The following is an 18,863-nucleotide window of genomic DNA, read 5'->3' as shown; positions in this document are numbered from 1 at the left end:
AATGACTTGTCATTATTCTCATTTGCTCTTTAACGTGATGCATGCGATATCATCATTTGTGTATGTTGGCTAATATGATCCGTGAGAATTATTATATTTCTCCTACATGCCCACAGTTGTAGAGTTTCTCAACCAGTGTTCCGCGAAGCGATCGTAATTATGCCACGATATTTTAAATTCAGTTGCATTTGGGTTCGCAAGTGCGTTAATAATAGTGGGATTTTTTTATCTCAAATTCGTCGTCTCACTGGCCCCTTGTCTTCTTATCCGAAGGCTACAAATATTTAAAAACTTAACGACGTATGAATGATATGGACATTGTTCTGCGTACACACACAAACACACACGCAACTGGAAAATAACATTTCGTTTGGGATACCATGAGATTTTGAACCGGACACAAAACAGTAAAAGAAATGTCCGTGGCGGAACGAGTGAGACGGCTTCGGAAACGTCGGAAAGTCGACGCGGCAAACGACGGCCGCTATCGCTGAGCCGATGGAGGTGCAGTGCTCAGACGAGGCTCCCGCATCTACCGAAGACGACTGCGAGCCCATGGAAGTATCCATTTCGTTTCTTTCGTTTAATTCCCATATCCCAAAGAAATTATTCACGTAAAACCCACGGCCGTGTCCCCGACACAGCCACACCTCGAGTTTTTTTTTGGTTTATGTAACGACGCTCTTAATAAATGCACAGGTTGTTGAGAGAAGCGAAGTCAAGGTTAAATCAATCTTAGAGGAAACTATTGAAATGTGTTTCAACCGAAAGTTAAATACTTCAGTAAGGGTTGCATTTTGAGTTACATTCAAAAATTGTAATTTATTTCTCGTCTCTCCCGTACGAGATGCACATTCTTTTTGATTCGATAACTTTAATTAGTCGTCAAAATTACGTAGCATCGAAAGAAAATTATGACAATTAGTTGATTCGAGTTTCAAGGGAGGCAACCTGATGCATGTAGATGTTTGGGTGGAAGGCCCGTCAACACAACAGCGTGTGATTATGGGATCAATGTCTATTAAGAGCCATTGCATGTTTCGACCTTAATTGGTCATCATCAGGTGTTCGAAACTGGTAGATATGAATGATAAGGTGTAAAGACATTTGACTAAGATAACATTTTCATGAATTCGTGCGATTGTTTCAAAATATTAGTAAGAGGTGAGAGGCTGAAAGCACAGGGCATTTGACCCAGAGTAGAAACATTTTTCTCTCGGGTTAAAGCGCATTCTGAAATGGAAGTAATAATATCATAAGTTGTAAGGTTGGTTTGTGAGAGTACGTTTAACATATTAGAATGTTAAAGCTGTCTGTGAATTTGAAGCCCCTTGGGTATTTTCCTCTTGGATATAGTAGAAAGCTATCTTGCTGCACTTTTCGGATATCTGTTGTCCCTATGTGGTCAATCAGCTGATTCTTATCAAACTGAAGTGATCTCGGGTTGACTACATGTATCGTCGCAGATGCGTGAAATTATTAGAGCAGCTAAGACACGCTTCTTAAGGCAGTAGGATCTTTGGTTCGGTAGAACGCTGAGCCAGAAGACGTGATTTATCTGTTGATGCGTCTCGCTATTTCACCTGAAGAAAGACTGGCAGTGACACTAAGGTAAGTTAATAAATAAAATCAACTTTACATTAATTATTTTTATTATTCTTATTTTCCTTATTTTTAAAGAAAGGAACTTAGATACAATGTGAAGTTATGCCTTGCTGCAGACAAATAACCTAGGCAGACAGCCTAGTATCTAAAGGTCTAATATGTCAGAATCACAAGAGAAATTGGAATAATATGTTTGGACTGTGTCATTTGAATTTGGAGAACTGAAATCAGGATGCACTAGAGTAGATGAGCAACGTCGTTGTATTTCTTCGCAGTTGACTGAGGTTGTTTCCGCAGCTTGCGGCCAAATAAAGGCATTCCTTTAACCCAGATGGCCCAGCTGCATTCAACGTGAAAGGGGGGATTGTTCTGCCCTTAAGTCTTTAATCACGCTCAAAATTCTTATCTTCGCCTCTAATTTGTTCTCTTCGCTTAGGTTTTTGAGCGAAGGAACTAAGGAAAGTGCGAAGTGGACGTCTTCGTCGTCGGTATTTCTTGAACTCAAATTGTTGAGTAAAGATTCCTCGAAAGGCTGCTGCTTGTTCCTTGTTTCTTCCCTGGAAGATTGTGCTCTGTTTTCAGCCTCGTTTACGTGGTCGATTCCCTCTTCTTTATCGCCATCGTCATCTGATATTACATTTGTTTCCGTTGACTTAGATTCCATTGTGGGAAGTAAAAATAACAATTTTTCAAAATACATGTATTTCCTCCTCTTCGATGCTGATTGGCCGGACTTGGTCTGTTTCTGGGCGCGAAGCTCTCTGCTAAAACCTGATCTTAAGGTCTGCCACCTCTTTTGTATGTCTCGACCTAGAAATAATGACAATATTTAATATAATACAAGTTTATAATACGACCCTACTATTTTATGTTACGTTGTACGTGTAGGTCTATTATGTTCTGTGATGTGATAGTATTTGTATTGTATTATGACCATATTCTAGACTTGTCCCATTTTTTTCCTTCAGATATTTGGCAAACCGTCGCAAGCTTCAATTCGCTGTCCTTTGAGTTCTTAATTGCAACCTTCAACGTTAAGGTTGATAATCAAATGCGCCCGCGCCAACATTTGGAGTATTTTACAACCGCTCTATATACCAGTAAAACATAAAAGAAGAAGATTGGATTAAAATAGCTGATCAATTCTAGCAAAGAACCAGGTTTCCCAATGTAATAGGTGCCATTGATGGAAAGCATAATCGCATTATCAAACCTCCTGCAAGTGGATCAACATTTTACAATTATAAAAAGTATTTTTCGCAGGTGTTAATGACATGGACTGATGCAGATTACAAAGCTTTTGGGTTATCAAAACACGTCCTGAGGCGATATGCAAAGAAAAAGTTGACAGTGCTCAAAAGAATATATAATTATCGACATACAAAGGCTCGCCGAATGCTGGAGTGCACTTTTGGAATTTTAGCTAACAAATGGAGGGTTTTGCACAGACCATTAGATGTCAGCATCGGCTTCTGCGACTGCATAATTAAGGCATGTTGTGTACTTCATAATTTTGTTCGCTGTAAGGATGGCATACGTTTTGTTGATACTTTACGTATATGAGTGTCCTCTTGAAAGTACCGTTGTTAATAACGTACGAAATTGTGGAACCAATGTTAGGAGTTTCTTGTCGAAGTTTTTCATTTCACTTCAAGGATCAATACCAAAGCAATACGAAAAAATGTAATAGGCAGGTCGTGTGAAGACAATAAACATTTTACCAAGAATGACAGATTTGGTACCATATAAGATGAAACAACATTTAATTTGGAATAAAATAAAAATTATCAAGCAAATCGGTCTACACTATAAGTTAAAATTTAAATTGTTAAAATGTAATTGTTGAAATTAAATAAAAACAAATAAACTAACCTGTTTCAGTCTTTTTTTCGGATGACAATTCGCTCCAACCTGGTACCACAACTGAACAAATCTCTTGCCAAAGTTCTCTTTTAACATTGATGTTTGCATAATCTTTAAATTTTTTGTCATAAAGAGCAGGGCGTCTTTCGACCTCTTCAATTAATCGTTCGATATTATCTTCTTGCGACATTCCTGACTTCTGTACCCGGCGAGGATAGAGCGAAGAACGTGGAACAAAAGAGAACAAGAGAACGACTGTTTAGACGTACGTGTGCGCATGCTCGTGGACTGAACTGTCGTGTCGTTTATGGGTCGTATGCTTCAGCCGACAACGACAGAACAGTCAACCGACGGTTAAGTCTTCGGCCTTGTTCACATTACGCGGTTTGCGCCGCGTAATGTGAACAACTGTGACTGTAATCAAATATTGTAGCGCAGGTGGAATGTCAAACTTACAAACAATGCATAAAAGAACGAATCGAATATTTGTTTTGCACATACACAGGCGTATGGGAGCGTGTTACCAGCGGCATTCCACAAGTAGTTACTGTAACCATGGAAAATAAGGGAATCTGGGGATTTCTTACTCAGGAAATTTTGCACAGAAGGAGGCATTCAAATCATTGTGTAATTTTCACGTTGTTATTGTAAGATTTTAACCAGAATTGAAATGTGTCAACAGATTACGCTAAAGCTCATCAGTATCAAATCTAATGATCTTCCGTTTAGACGTTCTCGAGCTGGATCTGCGGACAGACAGACAGACGGACTTACACGTGACAAAGAAAATGGCTCAGGATTTACATTAATACATACGAAAACGAGTGAAAATGGAATTTAAAATGCGGGCTTCACTTTCTATAAACATCCACGGTTTCAGGGACATACTGACCATCTCCTTTAAAAATTTTGCAAGTGGTCGCAGTCTGACGCCCTTCAAAAGGTCCGCGATGTGTCCTTTCCTGTTGTCCGGGTCGTGGTTGATCCACCGGAGAATGCACTCCCACACAACTTTCTCGTCCTTCACGTTCAGTTCCTCGGTCCCGATTATCGCTTGCAGCTCCTCTAGAGTCAGTTCCAGCAGTTCTTCGCTCTTCTGAGACACTTCCACGAAGTTAAGCAGAACGAAGCGGCGAGCGCGAGTCTCAAGGTCGGCGCGGAAGTGTAACCTGCAACAGCGAGGGTAAGAATCGATCTCCTTCGAACTCCGACACATTGAAACACTGCAGAAATAACTGGATTCTCAAGCATTTGCACACCACAGTATTTCGCCTTCAGTTTTTTGAGTGAGACTAAGAGCAGACACGTGGAGAGGCAACGATGAGATACGCTCCGTTTAACCGGGGCAAAATAGAAAGTTTTCGGCTCTGAAGGTTCCCAGGCAATGCCCGCTTGTCCTCGTGATAAAGTTACAGGTTGAAATAAGGGCATGGCGTACGCAAGTGAAGAAGGCAGTGAGATGAGGAGTATAGAATTTAGAATTCTGGCATTAACCTTGGCGAAACGACATTGTTTTACCTGCTTGTGTTAATCCAGTGAAACCTCGTGTAACCGACCTTTACAGGGGGAACCACGGATCGGATGAGCGAGGGAAAAGGGAACGTGGTCATGGAATTTAACTAATAATTACAGACTCAATACAGATTTTCCTCGCCGGCAAATGATGCGGGCGTTTCGCACGCACAAGCCTACGGCAAAATTCACTCGTGAGCGCTGTTCGAGGGAGTCCCTGTATTAAAATAGTGAATTTATCAGTCATTCTGTCCATCGCATGAATTGGAGGTTCTGGTGTGATTCTGCCGATGTCACTTGATTTGCTTGCTATGTTGTCCTGAACAACAAAGGAGTAGGGGGTTCCGCTTCAACAGGCCCAGCGAGTTGTTTTTCGTCTTTGACCGATAAAAACCAATTCTCTAAATGTCCTGAAATGTTCATAATACTCAGCAAAATCTGGATGTGAGGTTACATCAATGAACTGTACCTCGTGGTCATCACTTTAACGCATCTTGTCGGTGGAAACCAATCGCAAGCGATCTGGTTGAAATTCGGTCGCTTAATGTGGGAATCGGATAATCGACGCTCTGTTGACAGAGGTTTTGCTGTATGCAGAAAATGTGGGGCTGAATGTTGATTCTGATATTGGGAGGATTATGTAAGAAGTAAGGAATTCCGAATAGAAAGAAAGAAAGAACGAAGCAAAGGAATTCGAGAGGAAGACAGATTTAATTATGACCCTGAAATTAGTCACCTGCTCGTCATAATGACGATGGAAATATATGTAGTTAAACAGAACATTTAAATTACAGGCACATTAATAACAACCTGCCAAACATTATAATTTGCCGAGTCCTCAGTCAGAGGTTTTAATCTCCGACCCGGAACTCGACAGCTCTCTTGAGTAAATGTGATTCGCTCCAGCGACGAAGACTGGCGTCACAGCAAATGACAAATGAACAGCAATTACCTTGCAAAATGCATGATGCCGATACAGTTCTCGACGTCCATCGCGTCCTTAAGGAAGTCGCAGTATTGTTCAGCAAAGCCTGGTATACACAAGTACTCAGCCGCTACGAAAAGCTGACGCACTTTGTCGGAGCGGATGTCCACCTCGCGAAAATAAATATAATCCAGTATCTGGGTCATCGTGTCTGAGCTGACTCCATGGAGGAGAATCTCAGTCTCCTCACTGGAGTGCAGTGTTGTCGTGAAGAGTGTCCTGAAACGTCACGAAACATTCGTTAATTTAAACTGATTTCGAGAAATGGCGAGCAGGAAATTGCAAGACAAGCGCATAAAGTTTAAGTTTTTATGACTCACGTAGCCAAATAAAAGTATCCATTTGTGGTGGATGAATTTTTGTTATTTGAAGACTTCAAAAACTCCCAGAATGTGTACTAATGGGACCAGATTTACTGTGAGATTGTGAAGAATATTACTTACAAATCGGATAGCAAACAGCGAACATTTGTACTATAGAATGGTAACCTCGGTTATTACAGACCCTTGAATCCTCCAAGAGATATCAGAGGTTATAGCAACTTTTACAGAAATTTTAAAGCCAATCAGCAAATGAACACAAATATTTCAACATACATTGCGGGCTGTACATTCCACTGATTGATCAGTTCGTAATATGAAATCTATTTGCTCTGTGAAAACATTTTCCCGACAATAAACAGCTTAAAAGAAAAACATATTTTTCTACGCGGCTTTTACAAAGTGATCGCCAACCAGCAAACAATTTAATATTACAATTTAAGGGTTTTGCAGTGTAAGTCAAACAGAAAGATTTGATTGTCGGAAAACTGAAAGAGGGGTACAGCTCGCAAAAAGACGTGAGACACGTCTGTTGGAAAACAGAAACAATTATTCACGGTTATAATTCACTTCTCATTTCAAGAACGCACCAAATCTTTATTTAAAACTCAAGCAGATTTACGAATGCACAAGTTCTCGAACGATTCTCTCCTGCCAATGAAACATTTCTCGCGAAGTACTTTGTTACAGTTAATTATATTTCAGACAGAGCAACTCACAGCAGCTTTCAGTGTTCCGGACAATGGCGTGACGAAGGTGCATTACCAAATTACTTTGTCGGTCGTCTCTATGTATTAAAACCAAGACGATTTTGGAAATGGATTCTATTTCTCCCTCCAGATCGATTGACTGTCACCTTGGTACAACCGCACTTAAAAAATTAGTACAAAAAACCACGTACGTCGTCTGGGATGTTGTCTCGTAGAAATTATCGGACGTTTCAGAGGTGCTTACTGCCTCCATCATCAAGGAAGAAGGCAGTAAGTACGTCTGAAATGCCACTCGTTTCTACGGCGCAACGTCCAGAAGACATTCTTCTTCTTCTTCTTCCTCACCGCCGTGAGATTTCATGACAATGAACAAATAACAAAAGACAAATAGCAAAGGGGATAAAACATTTCACATACGAATTGAGGTCTGTTAAGTCCTTATTTCACGTATTAATCAACCACGTCAGTAAATAAACAAACCTGAAATATGCGCTACGCATCGACAGAAACTCTTTGTGGACTGGAAAGACTCCGCCGTCATCTAACCTCAACACCGCGTCACACAAGAGGTTCTTGTCTCTCAGCTCATTGAGGGGCGCCAATGCTTCGGTGCACGTGCTCCTGTCGTCATCTTGAGAACGGCAGAGACTTTGGTTTGACTCCATCTCCTGAAAAACAGTCGATCGCTGTTACGGGTTTTTCTTCATACTGACCGGTGTGCACATCAAATGAGAGAGAATGAGAGGGAACACGGTATTGAGAAGAATATCTGGTCCTGCGAGAGAGTTACTGACAAGGGAATGGCGAAAATTTCGTAAAATGGAGCTTTATAGTTCTCCTCACTAATTAATAAATTGTAGGCTGTCAGATGAAGGATGATGAGATTGGCGGGGCATGTAGAACACATGGAAGAGGCAAGAATTGCAACTTTTTAATCGTAAGACCTGAAACGAAAAGTTAACTCGAGAGTCCTCTGAGTTGTTGGGATAATATTAAAATGGATCTTAGAGAAGTGGGGAATGAAGGTGTGGCTTGTGGATGTGGCTTAGAGGCGGGATCTTGGAAAGACGAACATGAAACTTCATGTTTCATAAAAGACGAGATATTTAATCACCTGGGCTACTGTTAGATTCTTAAGCAGGACTTCGGCTCCATCAACTCAGTTTTTTCTTTGGTAAAAAAAAATCTGTTGAGACCCAACACAAAGTGACAAAGCTCTAAATGTGACATATAACTATCTAGAAGGCTTTCGGAACCCGAAGGTTCATCACCGAATTAACCAAAGCCCTCCACCAGACCCTGCTCTGGGCCAACAAAATCCAGTCCCCCTTCAACTCCTATGTCCCATAGATCCCGCCTGAGATTATCCTCCCATCTACGTCTAGGTCTCCCCAGCTGCCTCTTCTCCTCAGGCTTTCCAAAAAAACCCGGTGCAAACCTCTCGCCCCATCCATGCACTCCATATGCCCCGCCCATTTCACTCTTCTTGGTTTAAAAACCCTGAAGATGTGACTGATTTAGGCAATATTAAGTCATGCCGCGTGTTTGTCATTACTCGAATAATTTAAATCTTCTTTTATATAAACTACGTAGACATTACTTATAAAATATCAAGTAATCTATAAAGTCTTAGGTGCTTCTGCACTAGTGAACCGATTTTAAAAAATTACGACAAAAATTTGCCATTGAAATTGCGTGACCTTTGATGCAGAACCAGACAGTTAAGACATAAATTTTGGAAAAAGAAAGTTACGCCTTTTCATAGAAATAAAATTTTCGAGTTCTTCTCTCTCTGTAGAATTAGAAGTGCTTAAGAGCTTACATGATTAAGGACTTTCCTGCCTAAGTTACACATTTATATACACTACAAGCACAACGTCATTTATATTTACCAAAGGAACGCGAGAATTACAGTTGGGAACAGTCAAAAAAGCTGATCGTTGCTCTACCGCATGCGTGGGTGAGGCCTACCCACACACTGCAATGTGCAGGATATTCTGTGAAGAGTCGACTGGTACTCAGCTCGTAAAAAATAGCTCACTTTGTTTACTGAACCAGAAGGTTCAACATCGTGTTCACAAAAGCCCGCCACCGGGGTCCATTCTGAGCCACTTCGCTCCATCGAGTCCCGTCTCCCTGAGATCCATCTTAATGTTATCCTCCCACCTACGCCAGAGGTCTCCTCCCTTCAGGCCTCCCAACCAAAAAATTGTGAACTTCTCTCCCCTGCCCATCGCCTCCTAACAGCATCCGGTGAGGACCACAGGCCCTGGAGCTCGTCGTGCATTTTTCTCTCTTATCTGTCCCACTCCCGTTTTGGGTCCAAACATCTTCCTCAGCACTCTGTTCTCCGAGACCCTCAGTCTATGTTCCTCCCTCAAAGTGAAAGACCACGTTTTGCACCCATAAATCCTTTGCACTCAATAATAGCAAGCATTCCCCGGATTTAACCTGCTGATTTAGGGAGATTCGTCGATAATTAGGCTTTTAAATCCGGAATAAATATTCTTCACAGTTTCCTAAAACGCTTTAATAATGTCGATGTATCAAGAGATGAGAAGTGTTGGAATTATTATTCAGAATATAAACCCCACTTCTTAAGATCCATATATTTTTATTAAGATTCTAGGATATGAAACACGTTTTATTGTTTTAAAATTTAAAATGTTAATTGCCTACCGTAATATTATTTTACTATCAATGATGCCGTGAACAAACAGAAGTCAATCGAATATTACTTGAAATTGTGTTAAAAAGAAGACAAGCCTAATTCTCTTACACGAGTTCACAAATGCAGATGAAAACATTAAATGTGATGAACAACAAAAATAATAAATAGGAATTTCTTACCTCAAACTTTGTTCAATTGTAAGAGACCACGATGTCCACCGGCAATTATCAATTTAATCCAAACTAAAATGGAGTATCACAGATTTCTTAATAATTATAAAAGATAAATAATTGTGATATTCTAAGAGGTTTTTAAGAGCACAAAATTTTCTACTCTACGACGCACTTCTTCTACAAGCGATTCACTGCTCAGCTCTTTCCGCAATAACGAAAGCGGATTGTTTACGGCAGTAATGTAACACAACAAAGCCGAGTAAACAGGTGACGTAACAATTAGTTTCTTAGGTAAAGGAGTAAAGCATTGTTATGCGCGCAGGAGTTCATATAAAAGCTGACCATTGTCGGTCCATAAGATTGTTGATATGGATCTTACACGTTTTCATAGGTAACAACAATGCCGAATAAATACGACGTTCCATAGGTAACCATTGTTGTCGATTTGTTTCCTAAATCTTTACCGAATGACCCTTCCGTATAGACGCTGAAATTTCACAAAACATTTTTAGTGGTTTATCGTCTTTTGACTAAGCAAATAAACCGTAAACAGGGCGACGCTACGTTTTAGATTTTATTTGTGGTCTCTTTGCCCTCCATTCCTGACATTTCACACGTCTGATACTTAATTTTGTCGTTAAAACTTTCGTCTGTTTTTCCACGCCGGGGGATCCTTACTGCGGGGCAGCAGCTCTAGGTCCCACACGTCGACAATGCGATGTATGGAAGACGTCCGAGGAGTAAAATCGTAACGCAAAACTACAGAAAGTGGTATATAAATCAAAATTTGCAGTCTGTACCCTGTGAATGCTCCCTTGTTAAAGAACAGATCCGAGCAAAGGTCTTTAACAAACAGACTGTTGTTTTTTCAGATATATTATGGATCTGGTACTGAAAGAACATACTTCAGAACCGAAGATGTAGAAAGTACGTTTCACCAAAACATTGACACCAGCACCAACACCCAGAAAAGCATCTACATCACTGTGATAACCTCATATTTATCAGCTGTAGACATAACATTTATTTTACACACAGAAGTGTCCTATTTTTAATACTTTCAGTTTCTATTTCAAGATTCAAGTTCCAAGTAGCATATTATTATGAAGACAAGTTCTGTAGGAAAATTGTGGTAAAATTGAATCACAATGGTAAGAACACGAGTCTTGACAAAAATTCTGATAAAAATTTGAGCCTTGAGTGTGTTAACACATTCAAAGTGAGTAAAGCAAAATTCCACCCAAAAGTCAGTTTTTAACATTTTGTAAGTTTCTATGCCATTTCGCCCCAGTTCCATCTGAACGTTTTAAACCTGTTTCTTCACAGTGCATGTGTCACTGAAACACGTCTGCACAAAATGATGTTTCTTGCGACTCGGACAAAACAGTCAACAAGTGCGTGCTTCAGTTCCCTATAACATACGTCCCTGTTCCACTGCGACCAGAATTCATGTTTTGTCAATTCGAAACGACACGTGCAATTTCTAAAACTTCCTTACCTGATTATCAACTCTGTTACCAGCAAAGCAAAAATGTACCAGAATTGAAGATTTCAATCAACATGTATAACGAGCTGTGTCACATTTATTTTAAATTTAAAAAAAAGTCAGCTTATGCATAATAGCACAAATTAAAGAAAACTTGTGATTAATATTTTAATAGGAATTACTTGTAAAGGTTAGGGGTGGAGGTAATGGAATGTCTTGACGATAATGCACAGATGCCGACATATAAAAATAGGAACTCATACATGAAATTAAAAGAAAATACCTGTTCTTAAACCAGTTTGAGTATTTTTGTGGGATAAATTCGCTGCATGCCACAGGTACATTAGGAAAACAGCAGAAAGAATGGCAACCACCGACGTTTTCAAAAACACATTTCCCTTGAATTTAATTGTACAGTCAGATCTTACACAGACAGCGTGACCAAACACCGTACCAACAACTTCAAATTGTTTTTTATAATTGGCAGTGACTTCTGAACTTCATACAGTAATCCTGGAACTTGAAATTGATGCACTGATAATCACAGGTCTAAAATAATAGCAAAGATTAACAAACATCCAACATGTCAAGTTCCAATTACATTACCCTACCTATGTGTGTCAGTCATCTAGTTTATAATACATTTAGTAATACATTCATTCCCATAAGAGTGAATACTTCACTTTTGTCATGTCACATTTCTTCAATGTTTCTAAAATGCAATGTCTTAGGTTTATACAATAAATTCAAGTAGTCTCGTAGAAGTTTACCAACATTTCATAGGTACTTGCTGCCTCCATCAACAGGGCGATAAGGCAGCATGCACGCAACTCTGGGTTTACGAACGAGTTTTGTTTCAAGACATTCTTTGTTCCACGTTTTTGTTCGTTATGTGTATTTTTCATTCCTGAGATTTACGACACGTATCGTATACGTTTAAAGTATTAAAACCATGTACTAAACATCTAATGGTCTATACAATACGTTTTATTGTATTGTATGTGTATCCTGGGGTCTCGGGTTCGAATTTATAACTTGTGTTGGGCAAGGCCGTGGTCTAGGCAACACGGAGTTTTCCTCCGGGGGCTTCCCCGGTTTCTCCGTGGCATCCCAACAATTACTCCATTCACACTCACACAGAAGAAGGCAATGGCAAACCACTTCTGGATCATCTGCCAAGAACGTATATGAACGGGTCCCAGTCCGAGAAAAGGATGTAAGGATCCTGTTCATATGGACCTGTCCTCAGACAGAATACTTAATAAATAAATGATGGCCACGGTGGTCTAGCGGTTAGAACGCTGGCCTTGTAATCCTGGGGTCTCGGGTTCGATTCCCGGCGGTGCCCGAATTTATAACTTGTGTTGGGCAAGGCCATGAGCCGGGATAGCTCAGTCAGTATAGTGACTAGCTACGGGCTGGACGACCGGGGTTCGATCCCCGACGGGGGCAGAGGATTTTTCCTCTAGCCTCTGCGTCCAGACCGGCTCTGGGGCCCACCCAGCCTCCTCTACAATGGGTACCGGGGGTCCTTTCCCGGGGGTAAAGCCGGCCGGGGCGTGATGCTGACCACTCACCCCCATCTAGTGCCGAGGTCAAGGAAGAGAGGAGCTATACCTCCACTCCCCCCAAACGCCTACATGGCGTATAGTGGGACAAACTTTTACTTTACTTTTACTGTTGGGCAAGGCCTTGGTCTATGCAACACTGAGTTTTCCTCCGGGGCTTCCCCGGTTTCTCCGTGGCACTCCATACACACTGAAGAAGGCAATGGCAAACCACTTCTGGATCATCTGCCAAGAACGTATATGAACAGGTCCCAGTCCGAGAAAAGGATGGAAGGATCCTGTTCATATGGACCTGTCGTCAGACAGAACACTTAATAAATAAAATGTGTGCGTTGTGGTTTATCGTACATAACCACTACAATCAACACCAACACTACTACTTCGCTTTGGACCCATGATCGCTTAAATTTTAAAAAATATATTTTTAAGTCACCAAATGCAGAACTACACTTGACCGCCTAAGATAACTTAGGCAAAGCAAGTGATGATCCTATTATATTATAATAGGGGGAATCACCGATTTCCTTCCCATGAGAAAACATTCTACGCGGCGTGGCACGTAAACCAACGTTCTTTTACCGGCTAGATTATTTTTATTAACCAAGAACAGTTCAATATAATTATCATATAATAATTTTCTGATAATTATTGCAATAAATACATTTTTTAAAAGTTTATTTATTTAGATCTTATAATTATGTTCACTATACGTTTGGCATTTCGTTTTTATAAGGAACTCTATCAATTGGCGACTTTAAGAAGTTTTGAATGAATTGTGACGTTCGTTATAGCGAATGTTCGTAAACCGAGAGTTGCCTGTACTTACCTATCTGGCATAGTTATGCAGTCATCAGAAACAGTGCCTTGGGGAGGGTTTCTATTGCCGAGGAATAATCTAGTGTTTATTCTCTCTGATACAACAACGAACGCCAACCTGAATGGCAGCCATACATCATGTTCAACCGCTCCTTCAAGAGTCCAAGCTCATGCTTGTACACATAAGGGATAAGTCCCTGTGTATCACAATTCGCTGTTATATTATATTCTTTGTCTCTGGAAAACAAGTCATTTCTTTATTTATTTAAGAGTATTTGGAAGTCAATCTGAAAGTAAAATGTCAACTTTTTTCTTCTTCGCGCTACAGTTCAAAGTTGAACCTTGGCCTCTTCAATCTTTCGCCTCCATCGAGGCTTAACTCGAAGTTTCGAAACAATTTTTTTTTTTACGGAGTGAAGTTGTCAGCCTCACGCCCAACCCCCAGAAATCCTGAGGGGTGATGCTTTTCTGTCGGGGTTGTCTCCCTTAGCTGGCCGGTCCCAATTTGAAAGCGGTTTGGGCCTCTGCGGTTTTTCTGCCGCATTGATGGAACGCAGTGTTTCAGTAGGAAGCGAGCGGTAGGTTTACCGCTGCGGTTTTTGTGCCGCAACATACTTCATTTTCGATGCGGTGCAGCCACCGCACAGCGGCTGGCGGTGGCAATAGAACACGAAGAACCCTATCTGTGTGGGTGCACGAGCGGTGAAACAGCCGCACGGCAGACAAGTGTTTGCCCGATATTGGTGGCGATTACACGCGTAATGGAACTTAACACCACAGTTTTTGATAGTGAGAGATTGATTGCCGAAGTGGAGTGTACAATAATAAACATATAACTTTTTCTTCTTACCGTAGAGTTACTGCCAATCGTTCTTCTGGCTGCACAGACCTCCTCATTACAGTATTTTGATAGGTAATAGACGGTCAAATCATGAAAAACAACTCGTGGAAACTGCTGCTGCTCATTCGAAAGTATCCGAAGAATTTCTTTGGATACATACGCAGATCTTCACATAACTTGTGAAATTGGCCTTTCAGCAATCTTTAACTTACAAGTGGATGTACCCAAAATTTCCTTCTATGCTTTGCCCTTTCTCTTAGCACCAAAGCGCACACATCGTCAGTCCCAACAAAATCCATTCATCGAATTAACAGCCTAGAGCACACGCCAACTGTCTCCAAAAAAATCCAAAAAAAAAAATGCGTTTATTTCACCGTCCGTGTGCACAGGAAACAAGAATACGCGGTTGCGGTAGTTTTACCGCTGCGGCAGAAAAACCGCTCGTGCGCGCTAACCCTTACTTTGGAACAGAAATAATTGAAATCTCTATATGTGTGCCAGTATTAACCTTCGTTCCGTAACCCGACAGTCTTGTACTTTTATTGCAAGCTTTGTTATTCCTGTGGACGTCATGATATGAATTGTGAAGTGATCTGAAACGAAATACATGAAGTTCTTTTCTGCAGATACGAAAGTCTCGTATACACGAGATCGGAAGCACCCATTAATAATCCCGGCTTAACATTTTATTGAAAACAAATCAATTCAAAACAGTGTAGGAAATACGTTTCATGGTAATCACATATCGAAAATTTGACCGAACATCCTGGTTGGATGGCGAGAGCTCCTGCTCTGTATTTCGGAAGCCCCGGATTCAAATATCCTGGCGTGGATTTTCGTGGCTTTCTTCAGTCCCTCCAGGCAAATCCTGGAATAGTACCTTAAGTTATTCCAAGACCGCTTCCTTCCATATTACATGTAATTCACTAGCATCCTTCCATTTCACGCTGAATAAGCGTCGTTAAATAAACTATAAATAAGAAATGCCATCACAAATTTCTCGTATTGAACTGACAAAATTTTACTAGACAGGAAATAAAGACTGTCCTATGGAGCGTAAGTGTATTGTATAAATTAAATCTATTATCACCTATAATTAACCACCGAAAATGGTTTAAATCGTGTTTTAAGAGTATTGCGCTCCTATTGAGGGTCTTTGAGAACAGAGAGTTAGGGAGGATGTTTACAGGGTCTCCCTCTCAGGAGAATAATTTTGAAAGAACACAAAACGAGAAAGAGTGTGAGTGAGAGAGAAAAGAGGGGCGAGGGAGGACAGAAAGAGGTGGGAAAATGTAGTTTTTCTTGTTCTCTAGGGTTAGGTTTCGCACTGGGATCGTGGCATGCTCGTCCAAGGGCTGCATTTCAGACAGAACAAAATGGGCCTGCGTGAAAGAACGCTGTATGGAACACAGAGTTCAAGACCACGAATGAAATGAGGCAGTGAATTTACATCTGGTAAATATAATTTTACGTATTACTTTTACAAGCGGCATACGGACCTGTCTCTCTGATCCAGTAACCAAATCAGCCAACATTTCTTCATTAAATCTGGCGTGAACAAAGTGCACTGCAAGCCTTTTTAAGGAGTAGTTAGATTTGTGTCAGCCCAGCGGAATTCGGCATACTAATTCACACAGAATTCAAAATTTTCATTATTAGAATTGCCAAAAAAAGAGCTTCTCTTCTCATTTTAGTCAGCCGTTCATCGGAGGACGCTGCAGCGGAACCCCTGCGATGGACCAGACCACGAAGCCAGCAGCTGAAGAAGACCATGGAAACACGGATGATCTGCATCCATCATATTATATTGTGTTATTGCACCACATGTATTATAATTTATCAATAAAGCCCATGGCACAAGTTAGGGAAACCTTGGGGTCGTATAAATTCCTCTTTTGTCTGCTAATAGTCCGGCGAACGGCCATCTCGGCACAGGTTTTCCTGGGGTTTCCTCTGTCTTCAAGCAAATGCTGATGGTTCCCACTGCATGCTTCTCTTGCAGCCCTCCCGATTTAGATTCAACAAAATTTACCCCCCCCCCTCTCCACGGCTGGTCCAGCAGAAGCCGCTAAATTATACTAAACTTCAAAAATTAACAAATTCAGCATTTTTTAATATGCGACTCAAAATTTCCGTCGTTTCTGCTAATTATCGCCCTAACGTATTCACTCTTACTTCACTTTGTCCTAACCAGAAGGACGAGCGGGCATTGCCTGGGGACCTTTAACTATAAGATGCTCTTTCTCCCTCCAACCAGCAGCATTACGAACTTGGCTTTGTGAAGCAAATACGACGCTGGTCCATGAAATTGTTTCAACATATGCGCACTGGACGTGCTAGATTTTTCTCTCGTACCAGAAGAATTCTGTTTCCAATAATCACAGACGACAATCTGGTTTGCAAACATTTGTAACAGATTCGGCGTCATTTCATTCAAGTCTGTCTCTGTCAAAGTTTTCTGAAACAACAGTCTGTTTGTTAAAGACCTTTGCTCGGATCTGTTCTTTAACAAGGGAGCATTCACAGGGTACAGACTGCAAATTTTGATTTATATACCACTTTCTGTAGTTTTGCGTTACGATATTACTCCTCGGACGTCTTCCATACATCGCATTGTCGACGTGTGGGACCTAGAGCTGCTGCCCCGCAGTAAGGATCCCCCGGCGTGGAAAAACAGACGAAAGTTTTAACGACAAAGTTAAGTATCAGACGTGTGAAATGTCAGGAATGGAGGGCAAAGAGACCACAAATAAAATCTAAAACGTAGCGTCGCCCTGTTTACGGTTTATTTGCTTAGTCAAAAGACGATAAACCACTAAAAATGTTTTGTGAAATTCCAGCGTCTATACGGAAGGGTCATTCGGTAAAGATTTAGGAAACAAATCGACAACAATGGTTACCTATGGAACGTCGTATTTATTCGGCATTGTTGTTACCTATGAAAACGTGTAAGATCCATATCAACAATGTGTAAATATGGACCAACCAACCAAAGAAGCTAACTGAGGGCAGAGGCTTGCGCAAGCGCAAGCATCGTCCCTACCTAGGTGAAACCATTCCTGCGCACAAGACGCATTGCTGGAAATGGTAAACGGTCGTAATATAAGAACGGAAATTTTGCTAACGCTAACGGGGTTTCGTCGTGGCGGGAGCCTCGACCATTCACACTGGGATTTGTTGCTGCTGATGGGAGGTTATCCTGTCAGGCAAGTTGTCGAAGGAATTTGGTTGGTTGGGTCTCTGGGGTATGAACCCAGAGGGGGGAGTGTAAATATGGAACCAACCAACCAAAGAAGCTAACTGAGGGCAGAGGCCTGCGCAAGCGCAAGCATCGTCCCTACCTAGGTGAAACCATTCCTGCGCACAAGACGCATTGCTGGAAATGGTAAACGGTCGTAATATAAGAACGGAAATTTTGCTAACGCTAACGGGGTTTCGTCGTGGCGGGAGCCTCGACCATTCAAACTGGGATTTGTTGCTGCTGATGGGAGGTTATCCTGTCAGGCAAGTTGTCGAAGGAATTTGGTTGGTTGGGTCTCTGGGGTATGAACCCAGAGGGGGAGGGGCCGTTTCGGCTGAAGGCCTCTGCGGCATGGGGGGAAGATCACTTCAGCTGATGGCCTCCATGATCGGGGGGAAGGGTGGCGGGCCGTGCCCCTATTAAGTTATACCCTGGCATTCGCCTTACAACTGAGGAAAGCACGGAAAACCTCAGTCAGGGTAGCCGAGTAGTCTAACCACTCGTTGTGCTGACTTGGCCGTCTTTTGGGGATGGCTTCGGCTGGCCTGCTGAACATCAGTCGCCCTCGGTTGCCCTTGGGTGAACTCTGGCAGCCCTCATTCGGCACGAGTGTCTTCCGAGTTGCCGAACTAAGGGGTTCCCCACACCAGCTAACCTCGAGTCAAACCTCTCAGTTAGTGCTCTGATGTGGTCGGCAAAGAAAGGGACCCCCAGATCCTCATGTATTTGCCTGTTACTAACGTACCAGGGCGCGTTAGTAACAATTCGAAGACACTTGGATTGCAGAACTTGCAGCTTCTGGACGTGGCTGTGGGCAGCTGACCTCCAGATCGGGCATGCGTAATCCATTATGGGACGGATGAGCTGCTTATAGAGTAGTACACCGTTCCTGATTGACAGGCCACTTCTCCTATTGATAAGCGGGCCTAGCACACCTAATCGTTGCGCTGCCTTCTTTCCCACTTGGTTGACGTGCGCCGACCAAGTAAGCCCGGCGTCAAGGGTGACCCCCAGATACTGCGCTGTTTTGACCCATTGGATCGGCTGTCCGAGGAACTGCACTGCTCGGGGC

General features: G+C 41.7%; 1 protein-coding gene across 2 annotated transcripts; it reads right to left on the bottom strand.

Moving 5' to 3' along the window:
- Positions 1-1,634: 1,634 nt before the first annotated feature.
- On the bottom strand, positions 1,635-10,034 carry LOC110836823 (kelch-like protein 10). 2 transcript variants are annotated; one of them, XM_087359253.1, is made up of 6 exons: positions 9,846-10,034; positions 7,476-7,663; positions 5,933-6,184; positions 4,361-4,637; positions 3,478-3,667; positions 1,635-2,415 (listed from the first exon to the last, which is right to left on the bottom strand). In XM_087359253.1, exons 2-6 carry the CDS (start codon positions 7,658-7,660, stop codon positions 1,952-1,954), a joined length of 1,368 nt encoding a protein of 455 aa, XP_087215379.1. In that variant the 5' UTR covers positions 7,661-7,663; positions 9,846-10,034; the 3' UTR covers positions 1,635-1,951. The 2 variants fall into 2 exon arrangements, with proteins under 2 accessions (XP_087215379.1, XP_087215380.1); XM_087359254.1 differs by lacking the exon at positions 3,478-3,667 and having other exon boundaries at positions 2,259-2,415.
- Positions 10,035-18,863: the final 8,829 nt, after the last annotated feature.

This window comes from Zootermopsis nevadensis, unplaced genomic scaffold, assembly GCF_977971745.1.
Source record: "Zootermopsis nevadensis isolate Lab colony 2312 unplaced genomic scaffold, Znev_1.0 Znev_ptg000031l, whole genome shotgun sequence".
Taxonomy (NCBI): Eukaryota; Metazoa; Arthropoda; class Insecta; order Blattodea; family Termopsidae; genus Zootermopsis; species Zootermopsis nevadensis.
The sequence above is the reverse complement of the archived record's forward strand: the minus strand, read 5'-3'. Positions and strand labels throughout refer to the sequence as shown.

Bases quoted from the DNA above. Each gene is read 5' to 3' on its own strand.
- LOC110836823 (XM_087359253.1), bottom strand. From the start codon at position 7,660: ATGGAGTCAAACCAAAGTCTCTGCCGTTCTCAAGATGACGACAGGAGC. The intron at 4,638-5,932 runs GTAATTGCTGTT...TCGCTGTTGCAG, and splicing joins GGCATCATGCATTTTGCAAG to GTTACACTTCCGCGCCGACC. The intron at 3,668-4,360 runs GTCAGTATGTCC...CGCCGGGTACAG, and splicing joins CAAAATTTTTAAAGGAGATG to AAGTCAGGAATGTCGCAAGA.